Source organism: Dromaius novaehollandiae, chromosome W, assembly GCF_036370855.1.
Source record: "Dromaius novaehollandiae isolate bDroNov1 chromosome W, bDroNov1.hap1, whole genome shotgun sequence".
NCBI classification, from domain to species: Eukaryota; Metazoa; Chordata; class Aves; order Casuariiformes; family Dromaiidae; genus Dromaius; species Dromaius novaehollandiae.
Window position 1 is genome coordinate 4,218,388 of NC_088130.1, and position 23,913 is coordinate 4,242,300.

Consider the following 23,913-nt stretch of genomic DNA (forward strand, 5'->3'; position numbering starts at 1 on the left):
CTTCACCTCGCACAGTCATGAAGACTACTAGCTATGATCCGGAGGCATTGGTTAGGATAGCTGATCGGTATAGCCGTAAGACTGGGGAAACCCCTCTAGAATACGTGACTTGCGTGTCAGAGGATGGGGGTGATCACATTCTTCTCTTAGGTTCAGAGGCCTCAGGGAACTGGGGGCCAGGGGTTTTTCTGTCTGGCGCCCAGCGGGATCCTGCATCCCTCACCCGCAGCGTAGCAGTTTGGTGTAGTGGCGTGCCTCGTTTAGAGAGAGGCAAGGCAGCCCGTCTGCCAGCAGGAACAGTAGGAGAATTAACCCCAGGATTTCTAAGAGCTGCCGTGGAGCAGTTGTGTGAGCTTGGAGGATTTGGCTGGGGCCCTTTGGGGAACATTCCCCTGGATTCCCCTATGGAAGCCCATGCCGATCTGGTCCGAATGGGACCCTTAATGAGGGGTGCTACACCCGCTGTAAAGCTTGCATTGATTAGTGTCAAGAATGAGCTTCAGAATGTGCCGTTGACATGGGGAGAGGTGAGTCATGGGGCTCTGACCTTAGTTCGGGAAATGGGGGCAGAGAGTGAAGCTCCCCGTGGACCAAAGCCAGTCTGGGCAGTGACTGCCCGCACTGTTAAATCAAAAGAAAAGAATAGAGAAACGCCTCAGTCCCGGAATGCAGAGGCAGTTAAACACAGAAATGATCTGTGGAGGCAGGCTCTTAAGACAGGTATTCCTAGGCTGGTTATACATGGAATGCCTACTCCACAGCTGCAGGCACTGGTGGAGGCCTTTCTGAAGACAGAACAGGGTTGCCCTGACCCAGGTGGGTCCCTGTCTGCTCCCCCAGTAGGGGTGGACCAGCAGAATCATTTTTCCAGTAGTCCACATAATGAAGTTCGGGAGGAATTGCGTTGGATAACTGGGGTGGATTCAGGAAATTAGGTCTGCCTGAGTCTCGGACAATGGTCCCCGTCTGGAGGCTACAGGCATTTCAGTGGGATAATAAAGGGGGGGCCTCATGTAGTATTGTCCACTGGAGTGATGTGTGTTCCAGTGCGATTTTTAATAGATACAGAGGCTCAAATTTCTTTAATCACAGCTGATGTGTGGCGTCAGATTGGAGGACGGAAATTACATAATCAAGCAGTTTGGATTCAGGGTATCAAACCCTGTTGAATTCCATTAGTGCAAATCCATCTCACCCTTCCCGGTGAGAAAAGATCCAGAAAGTGCGTTATAGGAGTAGGAGAAGAAAATTTGTTAGGAATAGACATTTGAGTTGGGCACAGATGGGTGACCCCTCAGGGACATGTGTGGGTATTTGGGGACACCAGCATCCCCCAGAATAACACCTCACCTATGGTAAGCAACATTCGGCTCCTGAGGAAGGCACCCCTTCTCCCTCCTAGCAAAGTAGTTAAGGTGAGGCAATACCCCATCGCCCCCATAGCACGAGCAGCCGTAACCGAAGCAATAAAAGATTTAGAGCAGAGGGGTATTATAGTCCAAACTTATTCACCATATAATTCACCAGTTTGGAGCTCAAATCAGAACAATAGATACAGAATTTTGGAGACTCAGCGAGTGGCTCCATAATAAGAGGGGACACTCTGGGGCAGAAGACCTCTGGCGAGCAGCAACTGCTCGAGGATGGCCTTTAAGTAAGTTGGTAGAACGGGATATTGTAGCCAGGTGCCCAGAATGCGAAGTTAGAACTCAAGATCATATTAACTTGCTTGCTCAGCCACTAAAGCTTAAGGACGGAAAAGGGTTATGGTCTACCTGGCAGGTAGATTACATCGGACCTCTCCCTCGGACAGTCCAGGGGTGGAAATATATCTTGGTAGGAGTGGAAGTCTGCTCAGGTCTAATATGTGTACATCCCTGTTCCCATGCCACTGGACGAGAAACCAGTCAAGGCCTAACCTGATGGTTTGCTAGTCTGCCTACACCAGAGACCATACAAAGCGATAATGGCACTCACTTCCGTAATGAGCTACTCAAAGAATGGGCCAAAATGAATGGAGTGCAATGGGTCTTCCATGCTCCGGGGTACCCTCAGGCCAATGGAATGGTAGAGCGAGCGAACGGATTGCTAAAGCGGCAGCTTCGTTTGCAGAATGCCCGATGGGGCGATAGGCTCTGGACAGCTGTTAGAATCCTGAACCAGTGACTTGGGCCTGCTGGTAGCCCCTTGTCACGGGCTTTTCCACCTGTGACAGAACAGCTCTTTCCCCAAAGAAACTCGTTAGAGCTTGCCACCTGCTTAGCACCTGATGCCAAAGTACAAGTCCGACTCCTGACTGTGGGGACTGTTGAAGGTCTTTTAAAGAGACCTAAGGGTCCTCGATCCTGGATGATAGCCCTCGAAGGAGGGAAGGAAATTCATGTTCCACAGGCTTGGGTGCGCCTCCCCAAGACCTAGTTTCTTTTGTTTTTCAGGTCTCATGTTCGAGCTCAAGAAGAAAGGTCGCTGGCACCATCCCCTTCACAAACATGATTAGGACTCCGAATGCTGATGCCAGGATGGGAATGGGTACTACTGGTTGCTCTGGTAATTCCAGCAATGTGTGTGCTGGGCCTCGAATGTTGCTTCTCAAAATTAACACACTGATGTGTCTGGCGGCTGTGTTGTCAAACGGAACCAGCCGAGCCAGTGAACCTACCACCCAACATCTTGAAAATAATTTAATCCTACAACAAATTCATAAATTTGGCCAGCTAATTAATGAACCCGCCATAACAGCCTGCCTGCATACACCTGGGTCAGTGGATGAGGCAGCACTGAAAATCCATGCATACCCGCCTTCTGATTGGGGAGAATGCCTCCGGGAGAAGGCTGGCTCATTTATCTTTACTACTTACGCAGCTGACTGCAAATATTCCTGGCCTGCACACTGCTGGAATGACACTGCCATTTGTACTGATGCTTGTCTTAGTAACAAGGTTTCTAGACCTTGTTATTCCCTTCCTTGGGGGTTAGCAGCTGTCCCGATCCAATATCGGGAAGGTTTTGTTACGATCCCAAGGATGAGATTAAGAGAACGCCTCCTCAGCCTCTGGAAGAAGGCTGGCTCATTTGTCTTTACTACTTACACAGCTAACAGTAACTATTCCTGGCCTGCACACCGCTGGAATGACACTGCCCTTTGTACTGATGATTATCTTAGTAGCAAGGTTTCTAGACCTTGTTCTTCCCTTCCTTGGGGGTTAGCAGCTGACACTACTGATTCGGACCGAGGAGATCATTCTGTCCTGTGGTCAACAATGCCAGATAGCATACCTGGGTGTATAGAGCGACCTTCCAAGTTCGGCTCAAATTGTGAAAGTGCATGCCATTACCAGTATAACAATGGTACCTACCCTGGAGACCCTCGAACAATGAACTTCAACAAAAACTGTGGTACCGATTGCATCTGGGGAAATGAGTTTGGTTGTGCATTTCATTCCTGTGCATGGTTCGTCTCTAACAATCCCAAAGGATCTCCGTGGAAACCCCTGACCTCGTGGATATTCCCAGAGGAAACTCGTACCTGGAACTGTTTGGTTAATTTTGACACCCCTTCACCCCAAGACCATTACCTTCTACGTTATCCTCCAGTTCCACGGGCTGTATTCCAAGGTCGATTGTGTTTTAACTATTCAATGCCACATACTCCGTGTCTGTATCACATTGATGATTACCCTGATTTAGGTAAAAAGACGGTCTCTGGCCCACTACCAATACCCAATTGTAATGTTGCTGATGTCCCTGCCCCGAAAGGCATGGCCTGGGCTTGTAACAATCAACATCTTTATAGCATTCTCCCTGCCTCGTTAGGAGGAGTCCAATGTACCCTAGTAGTACCGCTTTTGTGTCCTGAAAGCTACTATCCAGGGCTACCATCTGCTCCTTTAGTTATGGGAGTTCATTCCAAACAGGCACCTACCCCTCTTTGGCACGACCTCTCTCGAGGAGAACAAATAAAAAAGAAAATAGCATGGGTATTTGAGGGACTTTTTGTTTGGTATTATGGTATTACTAGAAACCGTATATCAGTAGCTGAGCTATCAGACCAACTCGAGCTCTTAGCGAATGCTTCCACTCAGGCAGATGAGCTCCTCAACGAACAATTACAAGCCACCACTAAAATGACTATTGCAAATAGATTAGCCTTAGATTCAATGTTATTGCGACATGGTGGATTATGTATGTATGTAAACATGTCAGCAGAACAATGCTGCATCTATCTATCCCAAATGTAACTGAACCACTTTCTAACCAAATCAAAATCATGCGTAAGGTTGCAACTGATTCAGCCCGTTCCCCGGGGAAGCCTATATGATTCCTGGTTTGGACGCTTAATGGAATGGATAGGACTAAATTTTCAAGGATGGTTGAATAGTTTACTGCAATTTATATTCTCTGTGTTGCTACTATCTATTGCAATTTGCATTGCTTTTGGATGTATTCGTCGTATTATTGAACGTTCAGTATTACAAATTAAATGTGTGTGCCTAAAATCAACAGGCCACGTACCTGAAACCCTAGAAAGTGACACTGTTACAACTATCTATACCCCTGTGTAAGAAAGAGGTGTTCTCACTGCAACTACACAGTATGGAAGGTGTCGATGGAGTCGAGGGGTGGGAATGTGGGGGGATGCTCCCAGCTTCCCCCCTCATCTAGTGCCAGTTACAAGCAGTCTGCATTCCTGTGCTTCACTCTCTGAAAGGGAGGATGTCAAGGCTTTGAGATAAGGCTTGCTTGGGCACCAGGACCCTGGGAAACAAAGCCTCCTCTCACTGCTGGGGCAGTGTTAATTAGGGTGGTCTGGACTATCTCTTCCTCGCCATCAGGACCTTGGGAGATAACACCTGCTTTCACTGCTGGGGCAGTGTTAATCATTGGGGACTGGAATTAACTCCTCCTTACCCCAGCTATGGGATCTCTCCTTGGGACCACCCCTGCAAGAGTAAAGCAGTCATTCGCAGTCACTCAAACTCCTTTCTGCAGTGCTGAAGAGTGCTCAAGGCAGCTAGCCTGCCCTTGGGGGTGTTCGGCTATCCCCACCCCCCCACCCCATGACTGTGGGGGCGATCGTCATAACAACGACAGAGGAGAGTTGAACTCTGCAACAGCCAGGAGCTAGGGACTGGGATTGCGTGAAGAGACCTGCAACTGGCCTTGCGACTCCACCTCCCCCTTCCCCTGAAGGGGATAAATAGGTTGGCCCCGGAGGCTGTCTTTGGCTCTTCGCAGGTGACAGCGGGTCTGCCAACTTGTGGATCCCCTCGGGACAGGGACGCCCTCCTGCAGTTACTTCCCTGGGATTGAGTGTACGTTGACCGCTCAGGCAACGCGTGGGTAAGATCAATTAGAATTGGACGATAAGTATTCTAGTTGAACTAAGTTTCTGTGGATAAGAATTGTTGCTTTGTACTGTTGCAACTTGTGTAGTAAATTTAGATCTTGAAAATAAGTTGTGGAGTCAGGCAGTAAATCTCCTTCCTCCCCTCCTCCCCTCCCTCGTGCCACACGAAACCCTCATGGTCCGGGACTGTAAAGATAGTCAGTTGTCCTGCAATAATAGCCAAACAGATACAGGATAAGCATGCACTTATGCATACCTGTTTACACCCTCACCCTCAATGCACCAGACTCATTTAAGAAAAAATATTTTGTGACTTCTCAGACTCACACCTTTGCACCTCTCCAATAGTTTCATTTTATATTTTATGCCACACAGTGCAAAGAAGTGCATGTGTATGAGCCTGAAACAGATCTGGGTCTCTGTAAACTGACAGTCAAAAGCCCTTCCCAGAGAGCCTGGAGAGCTGACAACAGGCACAAGCCCTGCAGGTGCAGGCACTGGCAACGTAGAACACCCCAGCGGTGTGGGTCGCACATGCCTCCACCTGAGGTTCGGTCAAGCAAGGGCAACCTGCGCCACTGGCACATGCGGCCAAAGACCCCCGCCGGAGGAGAGGAGGAGCACACTGAGCCCCGTACAAGCTCAGCAGAACCAGGGAGCGGCACGAGCGGTATGGGGAGGGACAGGGATGTACCTGAGTTTCTGACAGGCGCTGCAAAGATGTAAGAGTCAGTCCCTGTTTCTCATCCTCCTCAGCCGAGCCAAGATCCTGAGAGCAAGACCACAGCGCCATCCTCACTACAAACTGCACAATACCAACTCCAGCCCCGAACCGGATATTCCTGTTGCCTGAGGTCATTACAAGCCTTCCCGGAAATGACACTGCACACTACATCCAACAACAGACGTAGGGCTTATTTTTCTCCCCCCCCCCCTTACGTCATCCCACACTGGCCCAGGTCACATGGGTAGAGGCAGCCCTGCCTCTTCCGCGCTAGGGGTGTCTTAACTCCAGTGTGACATGGGAGACTGTGGGATGTGTGGTCTGTTTATCATTGAGCTTGCTTTGGTTGGGTCAGTGGCTCTGAAAACTTTTTTGGGGAAAGAGCCTTGCTGAAGTCATCGCTGGGTGGAAGGTGATCAGTTGTGATCTGTTTGCAAGCGGCAAAAGGAAGGCCTTCAATGCAGAAATACCAGGAGCAGCTCAGTCTGCTCCACCTAGTCCCTGCCTCCTGAGCTGGTATATGAGTAGCTCAGATCTGCTTCACAGTCACAGGTTTGGATGTTGTCATGGAGCACCAGGTAATCATTGCATCAGTGTGGGAAATGGTTCTTTATGCTGAATCATTTTTGTAACATATGCAGATCAATGTTTAGTTTTTGCTAAAAAGGAGATGTTTCCGTGTTTTCTTTTTCAGAGTTCCATGGAAATCTTCTGCAAAGTCAACAGTCTTTGCTGCCTCCTCATCTCCTTCATCTAGAGGCTACTCCAGGAATTTCTCAAATATGCATATGTGCACAGGTCTGCTCTAGTGTTGTAACATGTGTGTGCAGTTTCTTTGAAGGTATATGCATGTACCCAAATTGCCTGTGCAGACACCACTGCTAGACACATTATACACATCACACTGAGCTGGCAGACGTCCAAGTTTATGTACATCTCCCTCTCCTTGGCCACTGCTAGCAGTGCTCAGTGAGAGCTCCCTGCCCCGTGTGTCTATTCACACCAAGCTGCAAAACCTGTGCACCGGCCGCTGTGGCATTCTGGCATGGAATGTTTGAGTCTCCATAGCAACACAATGCTTCCCCATGAGATGCTTCAGCGGCTGCAGTGACAGCTCCGTGAGCCAGGTGCAGGGGCTGGAGAAAGGCTGGGCTGAGAGCGGCTGGGGAGGGGTTTGTTTTTTGCGTCCCCTCCTATATCCTGGTCCCTCTGAGTTGCCAGGCCCTTCTTCCCCCTGTGGCTGGCAGCGGGGCCAAGATGCCTTTGAAGTCGATAGTAGAGCTGCAGATTCACGCCATGAGGCAGAAGCAGGGTCCAAGAGAAGGAGCAGGGAGGGCACGGACAAAGTTCAGGGATGGAGGGAGAAGCTGGGAGGATGCCTGAAAATTCTGCCTCCAATACAGGTATGGTAAGGTCATAGAAATCTGCTACCTTCAGTAGTGCAGATCCCTGAAATGCAACACTCCTGTGAAATGCAAGAATATATACACAGATCTATACATATATAAATAGATGTGTGCACATATATATATGTATGCACATGTGCATTATATACATTATATATGCATCCTGCATCAATACAAATAGACTAAATGCCTTCCCTTGCCTCCCCCTCCCCTCCTGTTTCATGAGATGTGATTTGAAAAGGTGATTTTCACTTGCTATATGCTTTGGGCTAGAGGGTCTAATGCCTCAAGCCTTGTATAGTCTGTAACTTATGTGTAAACTACCACTTGTGTACAGCTGGTAGATAATTTTTGCTTAGTATTATTTCACACACATTTCATGTGCAACTTGCTGAAGAATTAGACCCACTTCTATCAAGGAACAGATTTTAACATTTCTTTAAGATTTTCGTGGTCTTGAGTTTTTATTGATAGCAGTGGTTACAGGAGGACATCTCTCACACAGACAATCTCGTATAATCTCAGAAATGACAATAATGTATAAGGATACTTGCTCTGGATTTATTCTGTTTCAAATTTATTTTTGTGGAAAAAAAATCTGTTCTAATATGGCTATCATCTGTTCAAGATTTGTATGATAACAGCAGGCATGTGACTTAAAGATCCAAATAAATGACTAATGCTTTTACCAACATTTTACATGCCATATTAATATGTGAAATCAGTGAGAACATGAGGCTTCAGATTGATTATTCCTGTGCTGTATGCTCATTAGCTATAATTCTGATGAGTGGTGATTTATGTTTTAAAATTGTTTTGAAAAAATAGTTTAGCACAATATGGCTTTGTCTCTAGTGGTTAGCAGAACCATGCTAAAGCCATTACAAAACAGGAATAGACAAGATTTAGAACTGTGTATTTTTCTCCTTATTTATTTCTTACTGACTCTTCCTCTGCTCCATTATGAGAATCCCTTCTTTTTGCATACCACTTGCTGAGTGGCTCTGTTTCTCTAAAACTCTTTCCACATTGCTCACAATATTCCTTTTTCTGGGGAATGTGGTCACTTTCCCTTTTCCTCCTGAGGCCTGTGGTTACTATTGCAGGTTGAGGATGAGTCAGTAGACATAGTGACCTTGTTTCTAATAAACAAACATATCTTTTTATATCAGGCTAGCTAACCTAAGGCACTGAATACAAGGTACATATTAATGAAGAGAAATTGGTTACAGTTTTAAAGGTGCTAGTAGGTGAAGGTAATTTCACCTATCCTTCATTTTGACCTCCTAACACATGTGAAAACTACAAACTGTCATCTTCATTTGGACTTTACTACATTTTAGGGTGAATTTAGCTGTGATCTTACAGCATTTCAGCTCCTCTACAATAAATACTCATATGCACATTCTGACCATGAATTCGAAGTGATTTAGCCCACTTTTATGGAGGAATAGTCTATCTTACATTCGCCAAGTGGTAAGAGTAGGAGTACGGGTGTTAGGGCTACAGGCAAATGACTAAGCTGCTGACTAGGCCCTGAAGCCACTGGGCCCTAGGCTAACTGAACAGGATGTAGAAAACTACTGGATGTGACATGAGAAATTGCTGGATGTGACAGATAACAGAGGGAGAATCTGACAAAAGTTACAGGCAATGTCGTGAAGGAAGGCTGGATTGCACAGGTGGTTAAGGGGGAGTGATGCGAGAAACAGCCAGACTTCACAGACACCTGACAGGGAGCATTGGGACAGGGAGCATTGGGGACCTTTTGGGGACCAGAACTATGCAAGGCCAGCAGTGCCTGGGTAACCGTATCAGTAATAGCATATAAGGCCAAGAGTGCCTAGGGACTGGTATCAGAAATACCAAATTTGGGTACGAATGTAGCAAAAATGGGACCACTGGGGAAAAAGTAATTAGGGGCAGGTCGTTTATTTGGGAGGAGACTGCGGTAGAAAAAGGGAGGGACAAGGGTGGCAAAAAGGAAGGTCAATAGCAGGACCAGGCCTAGCTATACAGTTACTGGACTCATGAACCTGTTGGTACCTCCAACAGTGGTGTTAATCTTTGCTCATATGCTAATCATTTGCTTGTATGCTAAGGTATAGTGAATAACTTAAACTGATATGATGTTCTTGGTTATGTGTTTTGCAGGGACAAGGCCTGAAGTGTTTAATAAGTATTTAGATTGTTACAGTGTTAACCCCTATAGTCTAGTTTGCAGGGGCAAGCGGTAGAGTTTGTAATAGATAAAAGTTCAGATTGTGATGATGTTAACCCCTGTAATATGGTTTGCAGGGGTGAGGGGTAGACTTTTAATGAGTTTATGTACACATTGTTACAATGTTAACCCCTTATCGTCTGGTCTGCAGGGACAAAGGGTAGAGTTTATAATGAATTAATATTGTGATGATGTTGAAAGTAGAGTTTATAATGGATGTATGTTCGACCAGTTCTCAAATATTTATTTTGCAGAGGCGAAGCATGGAATGTATTGGACATAAATTGCAGGGTTTGGGTAGCAGGGGGCTGCAGGGGTGCCCTATGTGGGAGGAGGTCATGAACTGCCCTGTGCCAGTCGCAGCTGGTTCCAGCCAGCTCTGAAACCGATGTCAACAACCTATCGCGCACCACAACTTCAGCCAGTCAGAGGAGCACGTGGTGCCCCCACTTAAACATATTTAAGAAAGAGTGGCAGCTTCTAGGGGTAGGAGATGCTCTTGGAGACACATGGCTGTAGACACGCTGCTGAGGAGACTGCTAAAGACACAGCCGGAGACACACTCTTGGAAGGAGGCACTCCATGCCAAAGGAGGCACACCTCTGAGGGGACTGCAGCCCATGGGTGACCCATGCTGGAGCAGGGACACTAAGAAACAGAGCAGCAGCAGAAAACTAGTAAGAAGCAAAGAGCAGCAGAAATAAACCAATATGCACATGACCCCCCCCCCCCAACCTCCTATGCCACCCTTTGCCTCAGCAGAGGAATTGGGAGGGACTGAGTGTAACCCAAGGGGAAAATAAGCTTAAGTTGAGTCTGGGGAAGGGGGAGAATGGTGTTTACTTAAGTGTTTGTTTGATTGTTCTCTTTTTTTCCCTCAATACCTGAATCAGTGATCAGTTTGTGTTAATTGGCAGTAAATTAAATTAAGTAAAAATTCCCTGAATCAAGACTGTTTTGCCCATGACAAGGTAATAGGCAAGTAAATATTTTTCCACATAGTAGTTAACTTGACATTGAAAAGGATATCAGTGGATGTTAATTTTATACCTTGTCTCTCAACTTTCTTCCCCTTTCCTTCTTTCTCACTTCCTCACACATTTTTGAGTACACACTTGCTAAGAAAAAATACATTTTCTGATTAGTGATTTACTGAATAATTTGTTAGGATAATTCATATCACTTGAATTTATTTCCCCTTATTTTCTCATTTCTGGCACTATTTTAGATTGCCAGTGATGTTTAAATGAAACACGAATAATAACGTAGAGTTCATCTTAGCAGATAATAGCATTGGCCTTATACGGACTTTGTATTTGGATTTTTATAGGCAGGAAAAAGCAAATGGACACAATGTGGCAGATGAGTCTTGCTGTTAAGGTCACTGATCATGGAGCATTTGTGTATATTGTAAAATCACATGTAGTATTTACTTTGTAAAAAAAATTTGCTGTTGCTCCACTGCTTGACTGTGGCAAACTAAAAATGGACTTTGTTCTGTGTATAAAAAAAATCCTGTGTACATTTTGTATTTACTTTTTCACAATTTTTCTTTGGGTTCATCTTTCCCCTTCTGTTTTGCATTTTGTTTTTAAGGATTGATACTCATTGATACGGGAAAAGGAAAATGCAGAGAATCAAACAGGAGACTGTCATTGCCTCTATAGAAAAGCCTAAGCATGGCCAAAAAAACCTATAGACTGTCTTAGTCTAGAGATTGTTAACATTATCTTCTCACATGGCTGCTTCCATGCATGCTTTGTGGATGTCAGGCTTGCATGTGGCTATGTGTATTATATAAGGCTTGCCTGTCCCCTGGGAGCAGCAGACTTTCTCTGTATCTGTTAAAGAAAATTGTCTGTTCAGTGATATCTCTAAAAGGGGGGAGGCTGTATTAAGAAGTGCTAAAAGATTTAATAATCTTATGAACATCTTTGGACCATGCAGAGTACCTGCTCTTCCTTCTGGACAGTACTTGCATCTCTTTCATGATTCAAACTTAAGCTAGGGTTGTTGTTGTTGTTGATCTCTTTTACCTCTGAAAAAATATGCAGTTAATCTTTGTTCATTTGTTTTTTAACAATGGGAAATGTCTTCATTTTTCATCTTTATTTAAAAATTCCTCAAAAAAAAAAAGCAAATTTAGTCCAATTTAGTCCTCACAAAAGAAACGAGTGCCAACCTCTGCCTTTATTACACCAGAACAGAGATCAGTCCCAGTGCAACTGATTATTGTCTTGGTTTTCTTTTCTAATATAATAAAGGCCCATGAAGGAGTTCATTGACAAGCTCAATCAATTTGAAAAGACAGTCCTTACAAACAATCTGGCTAGAAAGGATAAAACTTTGAATAGGATCAAAAGTGTTATTATTCTTTACTGAAATTTTCATTCTTTAGGACCAATCTTTTCCTAGAAGTCCCCAAATTGCAGATTTTGTCTTTAGTCTTATTAGAAGTGAGCAAGTGTCCTTATACCTGAAAAGATAGATACATAACCCATCCAACTAAAGGCAGTAGCAACTTTTGCAGCATGAAATCAGAACATGCCATTATGGTGTGACAACCTAGAGGGTGATTTCAGGAAGCTAGAGCTCTTGTTACAATTTCTAAACAGGGCTCTTGGTAGTGTACCTTATAGTTAATCTCCTGTAACGTACCAGAGTAGAAGCAGTTGCTTACCAAAGTATCTTCTGTCTCTGGTGCTTTTGCAAAGCAGTGCTGACCTCCTTTCTTCTCATTCAGAGCTCACTCAGTGTCATGGGCTTCTGAAGGAAGAGAACTAGAGGCCAGTGAAGTATGTGAGTACTTATGCCCTCAGTCAGCAGGACACTGGTCTCAGATTCCATGAGTGGATGGCCAAATTATGTGGTGCCTACAATGTGACTAGCTCTATGGAGGGAATACTTTTAAAGAGCAATAGTGACTGTGGTAAATGACCCCTTTCAACACCGTTTTGTGATGATAGTTTTGCTGAACAAACATCAGGATGTAGTGCTATTGTATAATTTCATTTCAAACTTTTTATTTTATTCTTGTGGGATACTGATTGGATTAATTAGTTGCTTGCTCAGTGAGGCAACTCCTGGACCTACTGAAAACATTGAGAAAGCCTCCACTTTAATCAATTGGACTGAGATTTAGCCTGTCATGTATAAACATATAGATTATATGTACTCTGTAAAAATGAAATCTTGAGGAAGACGTTCTTCCTCTAATCTCACCAATAGAAACGCTGGCACTCATTTCCCCTACAGTTGAGCTGTCATATAGAAAAAGCAAGGATCAGATTTTAATTTGGGGTCACAGCTTTGGACATTTCCTACAGTATAACTAGGTAGTCTGTCCACAAGGCTTGCAGTCATTCCCATCCCCAAAATAGTTTGGGATACTCGCGACAGACAGAACATTAAGGATAGCATCAAACTCTCTTGTTGCTATGCTAAGCCAAGTCCTTCATAACCAATAAAAAACATAAACAGTCTCTTTCCCTTTTGCCTCCTTCATTTCACTTTCATAAGAAAGACACTAATCAGAAGCAGCATTGAAAATAAGGCTAACAAGTCATCTGACTGAAAAGTAATTATTTTCTCAGTTCAGCATACTAGAAATCTGATGTTGCTGAAGTCTTTCTCACATATAAATACAAACCCAAATGGTTTGGGATCACTATTTATGTGGTTTTCTTTGCATTGGCCATCAGGAATGCAAATGGAAAGGTTCTCTTTTATGACATGGAGGAGGGCAATATACTGAAAAGGAACCACTGTCCTGAACACTTTCTACCGCATACATTTTCAAAGCACGTTGAGGGGGTGCCATTGTTTCCCTATGACATTCTTTCTGGTCCACAGATGTCCCAACCACCAACTATTACTGACATTCACACCTTACTAAGTTCACGGTGTGATTATTTTTTTCATTAAATGTTCATGAAAATGACCCTAGCAACTATTTTCATGTGTTTTTGCTCTTTCAGCAGGGGATGATCTTGCATTTTATAACGAGACTACTGAAGATTTTCTGTTCCCAGAGCCCAAGCTGACTCCCGAATTCCCTGGTGTGGACAGAGAATTGCTAATGAAAACATCCCCTCATTTCCCGGTAAGTTGTCTGTAAGTGGTATTTGCAAATTGTGTGTGAAGGAGGAAGAAGCTCAGCTACTTAGTAGCAACTCTGTGAGGTATGCAGTTTGAACATTTGATCCTCTTGAACAGAGAGAGATGCTAAAGTGCCCACCTGACTCTGGAAGTATCTCAGAGAATGTGCCAGACATCTGCTAGCCAGTTACATCTATTAACCACAGACCAATAAGAAAAATCTGTGTGGGGGGATGGGATAGAGTACCTAGCAGCAAAGTCTGATGTTCTCTCCTTTATGTCCATTTTTCAAAATCTGTGAAGGGACCAGGTGCTTATAGGATTTTCAGGTTTTGTGGCACTGATTGTATTTGGGGATGTATTACTATATTCTTGTACAGCTCCTTTTGTTGCCATTCTTATTTTTTCCCATTATAGTCTATGTGACATTTCAGGTTTATCTAAATACTTTTATTGGGTGTCTGCGCTGTCTGACTGTTTCTGTTAATTCAGTGTAACATTTTTTCAGTGCAGTTATCTTGTTTTTTCAGGCTCAATTTTATGCTCTTTATAATTCTTTGCAGAGTACATTGCATTCATACTTAAATTGTGACATTATTTACTGCATTAGTCTAGATTTTAAGTGTTGTACAGATGACATACATACTACTAACACAACACTCATCTTCAGTGGCCTTCTCTCAATCTCCTTTACATTTTTGACATGATGGTTTGTTGAGTTACAAAATTAGATGACTAAATCATTTGCATCATGGCAAAACAAAATTCATATGTACTCTGTTGGGCCATATCAATGATTTTTAAAATGCTAAGTTTAAGTTTGTGATAAATCTTATATTATGAGCCCAATTGACTGAAAATTCCGGTTCATAATCTGAGTGGGTTTGAATGATCTTCAGTTTATTTTCAGATGGCTAACATACATTACCTCAAGATACAGTTTGAAGTTTGACAATCCCACTAAAAGAGTTACAACCACTAATCTTAGCTTTTTTTTTCCTTTTTTATTCTATTTCATACAGTTCACTTTTATAGGAGTTTCTATCAGCAAATGGATCTGTTGCTTGCTTTGAACAGAATCTACATATCATGAGATTTCTGATCTCACACTGGCTTTATGCTGATGTAAATCTGTTGATTTCAATATTTTTATATCTGTTTTCCACCACTACAGATGTCATAGAAGAATGTTCACTGAATTAATCAAACTGACTCTGTGCATAAGGTTTGGCTCTATTGATAACAGAGCTTATAACAAAAGTAAGCATCTTTCTATAAGCTTAACTGTTCTTATGGTTTCCTGAACATGGATCTTTGTCCTAGGCAGAACTAAGTCTATGCAATAAGTCTTTTCAAAGACAGGAAAAAAATAGAATATTCAGTAATATTTATGGTAAATTTCCATGTGGGTTTCTAGAAATCTGGAACAGAATTAGGATGAAGCAAATGGAAAGATGTCCACTGACTTCTGATGCTTTGAATTAGGCTTATGCAGAAATGAGTGAGAGCTTCATTTAATTTTTTCAAGGTTCCTATCAGGGAAGTTTTCTTTCTTGTTCCTCTTCAAGTCAGTAGAGAAGAACCTGTTAGGATTGGAAGGCTTTTACATGGGAGTAATTGTGCCCTGGGGTGTGTTTTCCTGCTTATTTGTATGTGGGTTTGTTGTTGGCCTAAAATCCACAGTAATGCTATTGAACAACAATTGTTTCCATCAAGAGCTATATGCCCTGAAATACTGGTGACTTGGTTGCTAAAAGCTTTGTTAAATGTGCTTGTAGCCTGTCATTTGTTGTGTATTTCATGGTATTTAAGTGCAATTTTAGAGGTAACTACTGCCATAGATTTTCTTTTGCTTCCTCACCTAGGTAAAAAGGTCTAGCAGACAGTCAGTTCGTATATTGCTATTATGGCCAGTTCTATTTTTATCATTAAGCCACTGTGCAGAATAAAAATGTTGAATCTATATGAACAGTGTTTTCTCTGGCCTCCTGACTGTGAAACTCAATGACTGCTTCAAGCAGACAGTTTTCTGATGTAGCAAAGAAATATCATCAAATTTGGCAACCTTTGAGAGCTCCAAGGTGTTTCAGCTGGTAGTGAGCAGCAGGTTGGCACTGTAGAGATACTGAACCTTAAAATAAGGGTGACTGCCTATACTTTGCAGTCAAAGGACCATCTCATTGTGCTAGTTTAATTATTGTGCCATTAACTTATTTTCTTGTTATTGTTCAGATCCAGCTGAAATAATTTTAGTTAAGATAAAAGATGTGATTGAATCTCAAGAGACAAAGCACAGCTCAGTTTTCCAACATATTAGTTTTATTAGTTTTCAAGTAGAATGTCTTGCTAATGTATTGCTTAGGGATAAAGCATCCTGCTTAGAAGACAAAATGATGATGGGGAAAGGGGAGAAATACATATCTCAGGCTTTTGGGCAAATCAGATGAATAGCAGGACTAGCTGCTACATATTTAGAAAGATACAAGTAGCCCATCACACAGAGTTCTCTTGCTCTTATTTAGTTTTGTACAGGGGAGGATCCTGGCCTACCTTCCTTCTATTCAGGCATTATTCTTTTGGGGTAGACAGCCTGGTAGGAGTTGATAGAGAACTCACTGATGCTTCCTCATCCCTGTTGACTCTGTTGTCCCTACCTCAGTGCACAAGGGTAGGGGCAAGTATAGTTTGCAGGTACTGCTCTGAGATTTCAATGGTACTCTTCTAGAAGAAAGAGAAACTGCAGTAAATGTACAATTCAAAGTTGATGGCAAGTAAACAGATTGTATTTTTAATTACAGATTTTAATTGCCTTTCACAGTATTTGTCATGGCATTACCTGCCTTGAAATTAAAACTGACATTCCTTTTTCACAGCAGTTTGAAAGGTGTCATTTGGAGCACTCTGATCTATTAGGAAGATTGTTGCTTAGTAAATGCAGCTGTTAACCAAACAGTAAAGAGCTATACATCCCTTCTGTGGTCAAAAGGATGCAACTCACATTTCCTCACAACACTGGCTTTATGAGAAAATGCTCTGGGGCCTGTGCTAGTGTCTCATCTATATGTTTTGATCTTGCCAGTCTTGTGCCTCATGCTTCCCCTTTTGCAAGGTTTATGGCCATTAAGAGGGTCTGTTACCTCCCTGCCCAATGCCATGTCATCTGGATGTGCAGCCTAAGATCACATTGCTGCAGTTCATGGCCAGTTATGTCCCTTCCTTGTTAGTGAGTTGCCATAGGTCTGTTTTAGCTGCAGTGCCTCCTTTAGTCACTTCTGATTCTGCAGTAGCAATGAAGAACCTACAGGAAATGTCAGTGTACTTGAAATACTCTGAACCGGGGGGGGCATGGTGATCTATTTTTAATCCTTTCCTCTTGCTATTATTTTTAAGGAAATATCACCAAAAATAGACCTCCACAAGAACAACCATTACAAAGCTTCCACTTCTGTACAGAAGGAAGAATTACATAAATATTTTATATTAAAGATGTAGACCTGATGAGAATTTACCAACATTTGATTTAATCTACTCTTGTTTTGTATTGCTGTCACTCTTGCATCTAAATGTCTTACACAGCTGTGGTAATAGGACATAGGGCCATGACAAGGGTCCTAGATTCTGTCATAGTAATAGCAAATCTGACTAACTCTGAGCTCAACCTCCTCCCTCTCTGTTTGTCATCTACTATCCCAAATACTCTCATTTGTTAATTTTTGCTGTCCAAGGCAGCATTGTAGATCATTCTAGAGAAAGTAAAGACAAACAAACAGATCTTTTATTGTTTCCTAAAAAAGGCAAGGTTTGAGCTGAGCGTGATCTCTGGTTTGATGGTGTTTCACTGCCTCTTGGCCTTTGTTAACAGTGGTTTGTGTCTAGCTTTTAGAAGTGTTTCTGTTCACATATGTCCCGATCCAATATCGGGAGGGTTTCGTTACGATCCCAAGGACGAGATTAAGACGCTAAAACTGGTCAAATATCGTACAACCTTTTAACTTTATTTTCCACGAAGTGGGGAGAAAAGGTGGGGGGGAAAAGTGAAGGGGAGGCAAAGGGAAGAGGGGAACAGAACAAGGGTAAGGGGAAAAGATAGAGAAAGTTGGAAAAGGAGAAAAGCTAGCTACCACTGTTACAAGACAACCCTGAGAAGCTCAGAAAGAATGTTTGAAGTAGGTAGATTTGGATAACTTCTATCTTAGATAGAATTTGCTTAGCATGAGTAGCCGCACACTTGCTTAGCATGAGTAGCTAAATTTGCTGAAGCCTTAGGCCGCACTCCTAGTTCGGTAAGAAAGGGCCTCAGAGCTGGTGCAGGCTGGAAAGATAAGGGAGTTACAAGCAGTCTGCATTCCTGTGCCCCACTCTCCAAAAGGGAGGATGTCAAGGCTGAGAAATAAGGCCTGTTTGGGCGCCAGGACCTTGGGAAGCAAAGCCTCCTCTCACTGTTGAAACAGTGCTGATAAAGGGGTCTGGATTATGTCTTCTTCCTCAGGACCTTGGGAGATAACACCTACTGACCTATCTGGGGCAGTGTTAATTGATCAGGACCTTGAGGAGCAGGGGCGGGATCCAGGGAATGAAGAAATCACTAACCAATCAGTGTAAAAGGGAAAGTCGCAAATCTGGCAATTTGTGTGTATAAATGCTACTTGAAAAGTTGGGGGGGTGTGTGCTCGATTTGTGGGAAACCACCGAGCACCCAGGCTTGCGCAACTCTGAAATAAATAAACAAATGTCTCTCCTGAGTGTGTAATTATTGGCTTATTGCACACCGGGCAACGAATCTGCTTTTCGGACAACACCACCACTCCGAGGCCGATGATGTTCTGCTGACTCCGTTCGAATCACAGCTCAAGCTGGGTGCCTCTGACGAGGGACGAGGGGGGGAGAGAGAGCGAGAGAGGGCCAAACAAAGAAATCCCTCGGCAATTATAGATTTTTCAAATTAAGTTTTCCCACCCCTCACGTGGTAGTTCAGACCAATAGTAATATTTGGGTCTGGGGTCTCCTGCTCCTTATTGGGTCTCATCACTGTCCCTAGGTAGGCTGTTTACTGTTGCCATTTCTGCTGACAGGTGTCTCCATTCTTGGGTCCAGCCATTATCTCTCAAGGTCCTGACAAAGAAGGTGATAACTCCAGCAATTAGCAGTTTCAGCAGTGCACAGGAATGTAAATTGCTGGTAACGCCCTTATCATTCCCGCCTGCAGCAGCTCTGGGCCCTTTCTCACTGTACTAGGGAGTGTGGCCTAAGGCTTCAGCAAATTTAGCCACTCATGCCAAGCAGGTTTTATAGAAGTTGTGCTAAAAACGGACAATAATTTACAGTCCAGATCCCAAAGTCTCTGCCCGATTGTGGTCTCGTTCAGTGCAGGCTCGGTGTGTCCCGGGTGGTCGCAGGGAGACCATCTCGGGGGTCGCAGCAGCCCAGTCCTGTTTCCGCCAGGGACAGATGGCTTGTTCGGGGTTGTGGCCTGCCTGCACCCCATGCACCAAGAAATGTTTAAGGCAAAAAATTGATTCATCTGTCCGCCACAACATACTATTCCTTAGTGGATTCTTCTTTCCCCCGCTTACCACTACAGTCTTTTATCCAGACTGAACTGTAACCAGTTAGTCCCTCTCTGAGACAGTACTCCCAGTGCCTTCTGTGCTTCTGCAGTGGCAGAGTTAGACATAATGGATACGCTATCAGATAATTATCCTCTGGGAATCAAATTCTGCCCTTCCTTCTGGAATAAAACACAGGAGTTAAAGTAATTCTGCCTGAGTAACAACTGCTGAATTTGCTTCACACACATTGTCTCTTGTCCTGAGATACTTACAGAGTTTACCCTAATAAGCTTCTGCTGAAGTCAGGATGGTAGTAGTATAAGGACAACTTTTATCCAAGATGAGAAGCGACAGGTGCCCTGCCCCCAACTTCTGGTGGAAGCCCTGCCCCCTACTGGCAGTCACATGTCCCACTTGCCCCAGAACTCCCTCCCTGCTTCCAATCACATGGTCTGTGTACTCCACCTCTTTTTGCCCCTGGGGGTCACCCTTTTGTAAAATGTCATAACCCACGTGTTTTCATTCTGCTCTGTGATTGGCTGACAGCCATTTCTTGACACCATCTTACCCTGCATGTTTTCAGGCAGCCCTGTGATTGGGTGGCAGGTCAGCCACCCCTTCCTGTCTATCCTAGAAGGATGTCAAAGCAGGAAGTCCTTTCCCACTAAGTACACAGGGGCTGTCATTTTGTAAAACGTCATTACCTGGAAGTATGTCACAAGAGGAAGCCCCTGCTTACCACATGCACGCAGGCTGTCATTTTTGACTATGTCTTACCTCAAGTGTTTTCATAGTGCTCTGTGATTGGCTGATTGCCTTTTTCGAAGCCGTTATACCCATGTGGTCTCAGATCCCCCACTGATTGGCTGCCTGCTTCCTTTGCACCAGGAAGTGCTCAGATAGAAAAATATATACATTTATATACAATTTATACATATATAGAAATATATATATATAAAGGAGTGTACAAATATATATAAATATATAATTAATTTATACATAGATACACTATCATATATTTATATGTGTGTATATATAGCATATATATACATTTATAAAGATACATAAATTATATATATATATCCATAAAAGCATAGGTATAAAATGGATAAAACATTCTTTAATAAGAGCTAATGGAATGAATAGTTAAAGTTTGAATGTGAATAGAAAATAGTTAAACAAAAGTAAAAGGCAGGTTCGGGGTTGTAAGGGTGAGGCGGGGGCACTGCCTGGACTCCCGGCAGGGATGGATACACAAACACAAGGCATACGATGGTCGATATGGAGCATTTATTACCTCTGCGTCTGAGTGGGGGTTCCCCAGCGTTTTCCCGATCAAGGCAATAATGGAGCAGGGGATCCCTGGCACCACTGAGCGTCGGTCCAGGGTGAGGAACACCGAGGGGGGGACACTAGATGAAGTTTTTATGTACTATATACATGCACAGTAAGCATGTTGAACTCATTGTTATTCCCGATTCAAAGCCCAGGTGCAGCGCCACCCTGGCACAGGCTCAACTACGTGACTATGGGTCAACATGCCCTGTTGATGCTCCTTTTCCCACGGAACGGTCTGGCTAGCTTCCATCGTCTATCTCCTCAACATTCTTCCGCACTTTCCCATACACTCCACCCCCGCGATGGAAAGCTAGTTACAGGCCATCCCAATCCTCAGAAGGGCATGGGGTATGATGGCAAGGGAGTTTACAAAGTAATGAAATCAAAACATAACATAATACAAAGCAAGAGATAGACAAGAGTCCTCCTTGTATGAGGTGGCTGATATTCTCAAGAGATGCCGATTCATCGGAGATGTTGAAACAGCACATCTTGGTGAAGTCATGATGTCTGTGGTTATCTCGCAGTAGGAGGCAGTCGATCCCTAGGTGGTTTTGCAGTGTTCCTTGCTGCACTGCTCCCAACTCCCTATTTGAAGAGGCAATGGCTCTAGATGTCCAATTTAAGCTTTGAGCCAAAGCACAGGTAACATGCTCTAACTGTTTACAATTATGTGCCACCACCCCCGGGATCCCAGCTAGGCTCAACAACAGGCCTAGAGCTTCTGCATGAGAAAATAAACTTATATGGCAGTTACAAGCAGCGTCTTAGGATATGCTACAGGGTCCTCCGCCGCTCTGTCATAAAGGGAGGAATGCTTAAAGTAACACGACCTACAGTGCATGGGCCACCTGTGGCGTCAGCCGGCACATATGTATATGCTGTAGGGCCACACAGAAGGAACCATCCTAATGGTAGTATGAGGTGAGCAGGCGCATAGGTAATATCCATAGTGTCATTACAAATTAACTGCATATCAGTTACATTCTGCAGAACAGAGGCAGCATTTACAAAGCGAAAGCAAGTATCTGCTTTAGATATGTTAGCTATATGAAAAGACTAAGCCCAAGGTGTCAGCTTTTGGGAAACAATACCCAAATCGTAGAAATTCATGGGAGTAACAGAAATATCTTTTTTTTTTTTTTTTGTATAACTCTGCAATACCTCGAGTGGAGCTGGTACACCTATGTCACACATAGCTAAGACATCATCCACTGATCGTCCTCCTGCAATACAGAAAGCAGAGAGGTTAGCTGATCTTTGTGCAAGCCAAATCCATGTATTTACATGGGAAGCTGGATGGTCTTGTAGATCAAGGGCATCTGTTGTGGTCAGCAAGAGGCAACATTCCAACAGCAACTTAGAGATGCCGGCGTGATAACCTGTTGATGGGAAGATAGAAAGGCATGGTATCGCCATCAGGAAGGACTAGAGCAGTGGCTCCTGGACCATCTGCTAAAACAGTGCCAGGCTGTTTTTTCTTTTGAGGCGTCAGTATCCACACGCTGGCTAAAGAGTGCACTGAGGGTGTTTGCTGAACTTGAGGCACTCCGGCACTGTGGGTCAGAATTCCTCGCAGTATTGGTGCTCCCTGTGAGACATTCACTGGCGTGGATGCGGATACCTGGAAAGTTCAATCTTGAGAAGAGGTCAATAAGAGTGGGGCTATTTTAACAGGTATCAAAGGTGTAAACAGCCATACACACTGTGAAGGGCAGTCCAGTCTTAAATGTAAGCTTATAACTCTTCGTTCAGTAATCATAAGTTGCTCAGATGGATAGAATTCTACCTGCCCAGAGGCGAGTACGCGGGGTGGGGGCAATCCCCCCGCTTCCATTACAGATATCCAAGCAGGGATTGCTAGGGTTGGTTTGGCTTGTACTCGCTCAGGAGATAACGTCCCAAAAGGAGGGGCCTCTTGGACAGGCAATGGCTCTATTGGGGGAGCAAGGGGCGGGGGCAGCCCCTCTGGCTCAGACAATAGGGGCATTTTCTCAAATGTACTTCCCCTAACAAGGTTGCATGTGGGGTACTCATGTTCTTTCTCCCGCCTTAAACCGGGCTTGTAGACAGTGTTTCCATTTCCACTGAGTTGCAGCTTGGGCCACCCCGACATGGGCCCTGACTGTATCATCCGTCACCCATGCCTGAATGGGGATGGGGGTGTGTACAGTCACCGGGTCACGTCCTGTAACTCGTTCGATATCCTGCAAAGCCCACACCACAGCCAAAAGCTGTTTCTCCAGAGGTGTGTAGTTTGCTGTGGCCCCTTGCAGGGAACGGGACCAGAAACCTATAGGTTCCCACCTTGCATGGGCACATTGCTGCCACAACCCCCAAGACACTGTATCCCCCACAACTGTAACTTCTAATTCAAAGGGTTGACCTTTATAGGGTGTAAACAGTTCAGAGTGTTGGACCACTGCTTCCTTGCACAAATCAAAAGCCTGCTGGTGCCCTTTGGTCCACCGCCATTGACTGCTTTTCTTTGTTAAATGCTGCAAGGGCCGCATCAAGTATGCTAAATGAGGTATAAAAGTTCACCAAAATCCTAGGAGACCTAGGAAAGCTTGCAGCTGTTTTGCAGTCATAGGGACAGGGTATTGTTGAATAGTATTACGCACTTTTTCAGGAATGGCTGAATTGTCTGTCCTCTCCACACTACTCCCAGAAATTGGACACTAATATCTGGTCCTTGCACCTTTTTGGGGTTCACAGCCCATCCCCTATGCTGGAGAGCATGCGTCAGTGCCATTAGCTGCTCTTTCACCTGCTCTTCAGACGGTCCCATTATCAAAACATCATCGCTATAATGATGAATAGTGCATTCTGGGAGAAGTGTTGGGAGGTCGGCAGCGACCATTTGATGACATATAGTGGGACTATGCCTATATCCCTGAGGAAGGACCTGGAATGTATACTGCTTCCCCTTCCAAGTGAAGGCAAATTGGTCCTGTGAGGCTGGGGATATAGCAAAAGAGAAAAAGGCGTTTGCCAGATCCACCACAGCCTTCCACTCTTGCAAATTTTTGCCCACTCCTTCTAACAGAGTCACCATGTCAGGTACTACGGCTGCTAATGGTGGGGCAATTTTATTTAGCTCCCTATAATCCACAGTCATATGCCATGAGCCATCTGACTTTTTCACCGGCCATATCGGGCTATTAAAGGCCGACAGGGCAGGGTGTATTATCTGTGCATGTAGCAGAGCATCTACTGTTTCTTGAATT

General features: G+C 44.1%; 1 protein-coding gene across 3 annotated transcripts in view; it reads right to left on the reverse strand.

Moving 5' to 3' along the window:
- The window catches only part of LOC135324301 (hsp90 co-chaperone Cdc37-like 1), a 30,042-nt gene extending 23,836 nt beyond the window's left edge, over window positions 1-6,206 (reverse strand). For all 3 annotated transcript variants that reach the window (XM_064500287.1, XM_064500288.1, XM_064500286.1), the window contains exon 1: window positions 6,042-6,206. In XM_064500287.1, the coding sequence (XP_064356357.1) occupies window positions 6,042-6,206 (165 nt within the window). The remainder of the gene's footprint in view (window positions 1-6,041) is intronic.
- Window positions 6,207-23,913: the final 17,707 nt, after the last annotated feature.